This window comes from Argopecten irradians, chromosome 5 (assembly GCF_041381155.1).
Source record: "Argopecten irradians isolate NY chromosome 5, Ai_NY, whole genome shotgun sequence".
NCBI classification, from domain to species: domain Eukaryota; kingdom Metazoa; phylum Mollusca; class Bivalvia; order Pectinida; family Pectinidae; genus Argopecten; species Argopecten irradians.
Window position 1 is genome coordinate 44,263,171 of NC_091138.1, and position 8,139 is coordinate 44,271,309.

General features: G+C 38.3%; 1 protein-coding gene across 1 annotated transcript; it reads left to right on the plus strand.

Moving 5' to 3' along the window:
- The first annotated feature begins 6,987 nt into the window (after positions 1-6,987).
- Positions 6,988-7,662, plus strand: LOC138324447 (uncharacterized). The gene has a single exon (XM_069269513.1). It carries the CDS (start codon positions 6,988-6,990, stop codon positions 7,660-7,662), a length of 675 nt encoding a protein of 224 aa, XP_069125614.1.
- Positions 7,663-8,139: the final 477 nt, after the last annotated feature.

The following is an 8,139-nucleotide window of genomic DNA, read 5'->3' on the forward strand; positions in this document are numbered from 1 at the left end:
ACACTACTCGTGGTTGTTGAATATTGAATTTATTCCATACTCGTTAAAAAGTTATTTTTTTAAAGTTACAAAAGACACTCGCTAAAGCTCGTGTCTATTTTAACTTTTAAAAAACTAACTCACTCGTGTGGAATAAATTCAATATTCAACAACCACTCATTGTGTAATCTCTATAAATACCAAGACGGAAACAACTACATACGTGTCATTGAAGTTGCCAATCATTAGACTTGTGTACCAGGTTAAGAGTTCCACTCTACAAGACAGAACACAAATATACCCCAATCTCCCATAACAGCACCGCGCACATCATATACGCTACACACTGCATACGTGGGAGACCGTCCTTACATGACCTTGGCTGTTAATAGGACGTAAATTTAATCAAACAAACAAACAATATCTATGTTTTGTTTGAATTGGACTTTATGTTTTGTTTGAATTGGACTTTCTGTCTTTTATTTTTCACACAGACATACATTTTTGTATCAACAGCAAATAGTTTAACAGGATTATCTACTACTTCGGGGAGATCACTAATGAAGATAAGGAAAAGTGTGGGCTAATGACGTTTCCTTGTGGAATTCCATCGATAACCTCTACACCGTTTGGACTAATCACCATTAAGTACCACCTGTTTTTGTTTTTTGGATTTTTTTAAAAGTCCCCTGTAATCCAAAGTCGATGGGGCACATTATCGAATGTTTTTTTTTTAATCAAGGTACTGAGTCTTGTTTCCCTTGTCCAAATCTATGTGTCTATTGATAATTATAATTACGTCGATAAACCATGTTAATGTTCTGTAAACAACCACGTTGATTCCATATGTTTAATTATGTGGTATCTAAACATTTTCTCGAATATTTTGCATGTTTGTTTGTTTGTTTGATTAATTAACGTGCTATTAACAGCTATGGTCATGTAAGGACGGCCTCCCATGTATGCGGTGTGTTGCGTGTATGTTGTGCGAGGTGCGTGTTTTGGGAGACTGCGGTATATTCATGTTGTGTCTTCTTGTATAGTGGAACTGTTGCCCTTTTTATAGTGCTATATCACTGAAGCATGCCGCTGAAGACACCAAGCAACACACCCCACCCGGTCACATTATACTGACAACGGGCGAACCAGTCGTCCCACTCCCTGTATGCTAAGCGCTAAATAGATGATAAATTTAACTACCGATAATTCTGAACATGTTTCTTTCCTTTCTTATACATGTATATTGCAGTAATGCTCGCTTTTTAGCTCGCCTATTCGAAGAATAGGGGGAGCTAATGTTGTCATCCCGGCGTCGGCGTCAGCGTTGGCGTCCCATTTCACGTTAAAGTTTTTGAGCAAGTTTCTGTTTCGTCAATTGTTTAAGCTTAAGTCATCATAAATGTTTATGATTTTATTTTCCTAATGTGTATGGATGCTGAACGTGATAATACAACCAATTTGGGGCCCTTTAGGGGGTTTTTGAGTCTGTTAATTTGTCATATTTCCATGTTAAAGTTTTTGAGCAAGTTTCTATTTTGTCTATTGTTTAAGCTTAAGTCATCATAAATGTTTATGATTTTATTTTCCTAATGTGTATGGATGCTGAACGTGATAATACAACCAATTTGGGGCCCTTTAGGGGTTTTTTGAGTCTGTTAATTTGTCATATTTCCATGTTAAAGTTTTTGAGCAAGTTTCTATTTTGTCTATTGTTTAAGCTTAAGTCATCATAAATGTTTATGATTTTATTTTCCTAATGTGTATGGATGCTGAACGTGATAATACAACCAATTTGGGGCCCTTTAGGGGGTTTTTGAGTCTGTTAATTTGTCATGTTTAAATAGTAAATACTTAAACATCAACTTCTTCTGAATAGGCGAGCTTTGCTGTTCTCCAACAGCTCTTGTTTATGCAGTTGGTATATAATTGATGTTGAAATATTTGAGTTCGGGGTTTGGTAATTATTTCTGCTAGCTGTTGCAACAGTTTTGGGTGTATATTGTCTGGTCCTCGAGATTTATTTTTGTCATATTCTAAATCTCTTGAACACCTGGGTCCGGTTGCTCAAAGCGTGATTACATGTAGCTTAATCGCATAATCAGTGAAATGTTCCATTTTCATTTACTGCAAATGTTGTGATTTTATCTTCACTAAACTTAGCATGTAAGTAAAGAATTCAGTTCTTAAGACTATGATAAAATTTTGTAAAATTCGCATCACCGGAAATTATTTTATGTTGATTTAAAAATTATCGTTAAACTCTGATTAGCTTAGTCACATTTTTGAACAACTAGACCCCAGGGGAGGGGTAAGTTGTCCGGGTGGCCTTCGAAATCATTATCGAGTTCGAGAACGTGATCCAGGAACGCTTACTCGATGTTCCAATGTAGTTCTCTATCAAAATTAGGTATTCGCATAGAAGGCTCTGGGTTCTGTCCTCTGGCCGAGAAACACCAAAGTCTATAAAAGTGGTAGTTTCTGCTCCTGCTTAGCGCCCAGCATACAGGGAGTGGGACGACTGGTTCATCCGTTGTCAGAATATTGGACCGGGTGGGGTGGGGTAAAAATGAAGAGAAAAACACATTAGCATACTTATTAAGCAAACGCTTCAGCTGTACTTGTTTGTTTGTCCTCGAGCCATGACCATCGCTGTTAATAGGACGTCAATGAATCAAGCAAACAAACAAACCTGAAATTGGTCTTTCGTATAGATTTTTTAAGATGGTTGGGAACCTCCGTGGCTTCAGATTCGGAGACTGGCTTTGTACGGAATTCAGCGTCTATGTCGAATCTCTTGTAACCCTCTGAGAGTATTTCATCTTTCTCGTATGACATAACAACACGCTGATTACGGAAAAGTGCCACTTTCCTATGTCTGGAAGGTTGATAAGACATTGTCGGATTCTGAGTCCCATTGAAACAAGCATGCCATCATGGTCATCACTTCTGGCTGTATAAAATAGACTTTCTTCCCATGGGGCTCAACAAGTACACTCTGTAAAACAAGTACTGAATACACGGCACAGTAACGCTTGGAGCAGTTCTGATTCTCACAAAAGAGACAGCCTATTGGAGGCCTCGATCACAGTCTGAAAGGGTATCACTTTATCCCAAATACGAAAGGCATTCCTCTTCATATCCACTGCGGCTCGATAAGTGGCCTTAAAATCTTAAGCAATTCAGCATCTCGACCTCAATTGGGGCAACAATTTTCCTTAAACTTCAAGCCATCTAACTCCATTTCCCTAACAGCACCACGCAAAGTAAATTCCATAAGGACACTGAGTGGGCAATGGCAGCAGCAATTATTGGGCTACTCCCCGCGCGGGCGTAGATTGCGTATTCTCTCATACTTCACATGGATATCCCGTTGTTGCTAGTGTTGACAGACCCATATTTGATTCTTCCAGACAAGAATATCCACAATTTCACCAGTGTGAGATTTTTTTTTATCTCACCCTAGGTTTAAAACAAGCTACACGAGATCTTCGCACGTGCTTAACAATGGTATGACGTCACGACACCAGTATCATGACGTCGCGGTAATAGTACAGTTGTGTGACCGCACGTAACGTTGTGCGCACGATGTATGCACGATATGCGGTCTGGGCGATAGCTATCGTGGTTGATACAAATTAAGGGATTCAATTTTATTGAGTAAACAAGCGAAACAATGATGGGGTTTTATTTCTCTGTATTGACGACATGGTAAATCTAAATGTGGTATATATAAAGGATATCCATTAAATAATATATATGTATTTTGTTTTGTTTTGTTTACTTGATAAATTACGTACTTGAGGCTGATAAACAGTCTTCTGTACCGGCTAATTAGACCTTTACAATGTTGATTTTTAATATCGTCAGACTACAATATTTCAGTTTTAAAATTTGATTATTTATAAATAACTTAAACAAAAATAGTTTGAAGCAAGACAGCTTTATTAATTAAAACTATTGTCATGTGGTCTCATTAAGAAATTGCGTTTAGATATTCAAATTTAACTATACGCAAAACCGTTTGAAAGATACAGTGTACATATATAGCTTCATTTATTCTAGCTAGATTACAGATTTTACCTGAAATCTACACTAGATCTTTTGCACTAGTATATGTATACATGTACCTGAGCCAGGATATTAGTTAAATTGTCAGAGCGGCGAATTACACATACATGTAGGGTATGTACACAGGCGGTCACAACATGCTACATATGTATCAATTGAATTGAATGCTATAATAAACCCCCTGGGGTTAAAGAAAATAGGTATACCTTACCTGTGACGCCAGACTCATCATCATCACAGGTAAGGTGTCAATATCTTAGGTGGAGGATGGGAAGAGAGGGAGAAAAGGGTCCTAAGCCAAGTGACCATAACGACAGCCCCAGGTCTGTGTGCCTATAGTTTACAGTTCACAAGTCATTAATAATTACGTGTATGCAGGTACAGTGATTACCTGTATCCCCACGTACATATATACACTGTACAGAACATGTATATAAGTGTATGTGACAGACTTTTGTCGCTATAACATTGGGTATTCCACACATGTACATGTACATCTAAAACATGTAATATGATAAGATATTGTATTTTATGTGTATGGATAAAAACTAAAACAGATCTACATGTATGATTAAAATGTCTCTTGACAACACGAATTATATATGACACTCCTCATTATTTTATGTTTATGTCAACACTTTTAATTAACAAATTTATTTAATCTTCTAATAAATGTACACAATTTAATATAGATTTCATGTTTATATATATATATAATATATAGAGAGATCGCCCAAACTGTCACTACAATTAATAAATCAAAATTAAATATATTTTAAATGTTATGATGAAATATTACGTGTGGAAACATATGTTTAAACAGAAATTAATTATTAGATTTAGATATCAATAAACTGACAGTACAAGCAAATTAGAATCATCAACACGGCCCGGATGGATCGATTTCGCAAATTTGATTGACCAAATCGTCCCGATCGCACAGCTGTGCGGACGATGTATGCACGATGTGCCCACGAAGTTTTTGGAACGATGTGCGGTCACACAAATGTATTATAACGTCACGACGTCACTTCATCCTCGCTTGCTTAAGTGACATGTTTATTAAAGACACAAAGTGTTTTACGTGGTAAGAGAAAAAAAATCTTTCACCCCTTTTGGGATGGGACAGGAGAATCTAAACCCAAGGGGTAAGATTCTTAAGTTGTCAAATACTCGGTAACGCCTCGTGTTTTACAGCTTAAGATTCTTATCCCTAGGGTTGAGATCTCCTGTCTCACAAATTTCCCTGCAGGTAGGGCTTTAGAATTGTACCTGCTGCCCCTATTGCATGATCGTAAAAGGCGACTAAATTTAGGAACTGATCTTTTCTCTTCTTCCTAACTGACTTTATCCTTCCTAATGCCTCCCTTGGCACCGCCTCACTTTTGGCCTTGAGTTGAGCGTTCGGCCCTTTGAGGAAGGCTCTGGGGTCTGTCCCCTGGCCGAGACACACCAAAGTCTATAAAAGTGGTAGTTTCTGCTCCTGCTTAGCGCTCAGCATACAGGGAGTGGGACGACTGGTTCGCCCGTTGTCAGTATAATGTGACCGGGTGGAGTGTGTTGCTTGGTGTCTTCGGCGGTATGCTTCAATGATATAGCACTATAAAAAGGGCAACAGTTCCACTATACAAGAAGACACAACATGAATATACCGCAGTCTCCCAAAACACGCATCACGCACTTCAAACACGCTACACACTCCATACATGGGAGGCCTTGCATGACCCTGGCTGTTAATAGGACGTTAATTAATCAAACAAACAACAAAATACGTGTATATAAAGATTTTACCCGAGGGCTGACTTGGACAGACTCACGCGAGTCTTCTTTCCAAGTTTCATTAAGTGACAACCGGTCAAATGACGTTCAACAATCAACTCGATAGATACATGTAAAACATGTGCATAACGTTTTGGTCTGCTTAAGATTAAGGATATATACATATCTATATTCATTTCAGTAAGACTTCTTGGTCCAAACCTCGAGCAATGTTTGCTCATATTTTTATGAAATAAACACTAAATAACAGGATGGCTCTTAAATCTTGGCATACCCCTGATGAAAAGAGGAAGTTGTTTATTTTATCAGATTTACTATTATTAGGAAATATTGTTTGAAATTTCTTACAAAAAATAGCAAATAAGGTGAACGAAAACAAAGCCTTACTGGCCTAAAAAGCATAAGGCTTCGGGCATGCCTCTTGTTGAACGTTCATGAATTAGCCCTCGGGTTGTGATTTCGTTGTCACATCCTCCAGGTTGGGAAAGACTATATCAATCCATTACTAATTTAAGCTTATAAAAAAATAAATGTGCTCAAAATTTTGAAATGTAAAAGTTACCGTAAATATGATTTCTATATGTTCCATTTTGAAATATGCTGTTGTTTTCTGGAATAACTATTTACTCTATCTCTGATGAAATTGAAAAAAAGGTACATGTATAAGGAGAGGCACACCTCATTCTAAATCATATAATGAAACTAGTCTGATTTCTTAAAAATCAGAAGAAATAGCACTGTTTAGTGCAGTTCTATAAAATAAAAAATCGGAACAAGTGAAAGCGTATTAACGAGTGCTCTTGGATTATTGGAAGTTTACCGATTCTGACATTTTGTAATATGATTCTTTCTGGACGACAACAAGTGCAAGTGAGTTAGCTTACTATACTTCTTAAAAGTCTAACGCTCTGTTGTATATATGGGCCATAAATCTAAGAAGCGGAAAGTAACTGTCATAAATTGTGGTCACTCACCCATGACTGAGGACATGTCACGTACAGGTACAGACACCATGCACGCGCAGACCGGGCACACAGGTCATGTACCATCACCGCCAGTACACACACAACGAGCGAGATTATATCGGGGAGCACAAAATGAACTTGATGGGTCTCCAGCCGCGGAAAAATTGAAACGGCAATAAGGGAGATAAAAAATGAAATGATCACACAGGATGAACGATTAGAGGGATTGAAATTTAACACCTCCATCTTAGAAGACAGGCTGGGCAAATTAGAGTATGAGAGAGACATGGCTCGAGACCAATGTTACGAACGGGAGGGCCTCCTAGAACTACAAACAAGGTCCATGAAAGATAATTTGATTTTCGGTGGCTTAGGAGAAACTGGACTGGAGGAAAATACAGAACTAGTGGTTAAAGATTTTATCAAATCCGAGCTAGACATCACAAAGGAAATAGTCTTTCAAGTAGTACATAGGTTAGGAAAACGCGCCGACGGCAAACCGAGATCTATTGTGGCAAAGTTTGTTAATAGAAAAGATCGTGATCGTGTCCTGAATGCAGCTTCTACCAAACTTGCTTCTAAACGGCAATTCAGCATTAACGAGCATTTCCCGCCGGAGATAAACGAACGCCGTCGTGTTCTATATCCAGTCTTCAAAGAGGCTAAACGTAACAATCGACAAGTGCGACTAAAAGCTGACAAACTGTTCATTGACGGCCAACAATACCATCCTCCACCTCCTCAGCATCATCCGGATTCGAACGCGCTCCTCCAAGAGGACCCTCACCAGCCTCAGTATCCAACTTTGGCGCCTACAAGGATGCGCCCAGACTTGCGCGATCAATTCAGACACACAGGTGTATCTGGGTAAACCGCGCTGCGTGTTTTCCAGGGATCAAGCGCCTCAGGATAGTGCTGGTCGCCCTCCAAACCAGCCTAACCTCGTGTCGTTAGGACAGACCAAACAGGAGTTCTACCCTTTTGTGGTACCAGTAACATTACCTTTTTTGCCTTGAACATTTTTTATCTTAACGTATGTGGTATAAAGCAAAAGCTTATAGTCCCAGAATTCCTAGATCTTATACATTCCTACAATATTTTTGTTTGTGTTGAAAGCAAAACTGACGAATTTGATATTTTAAATGTCCTTAATCGCTTTTCTTATGATGTTTAAAAACAGGGAAAAGTTCTGTAAAAAAAATCTTGCGGAATAGTAATACACAAAACTGAGCTCAAATTGTTGTTAAACTTTCATCAAACAGAATTCGAATTTGTGCGATGGGTTTCTCTATCTTAATATGACATAAAACTATTACTTGGAGGTATTTATATCCCGCCTGATAACTCA

Coding starts and splice junctions, on each gene's coding strand:
- LOC138324447 (XM_069269513.1), top strand. CDS start 6,988: ATGATCACACAGGATGAACGATTAGAGGGATTGAAATTTAACACCTCC.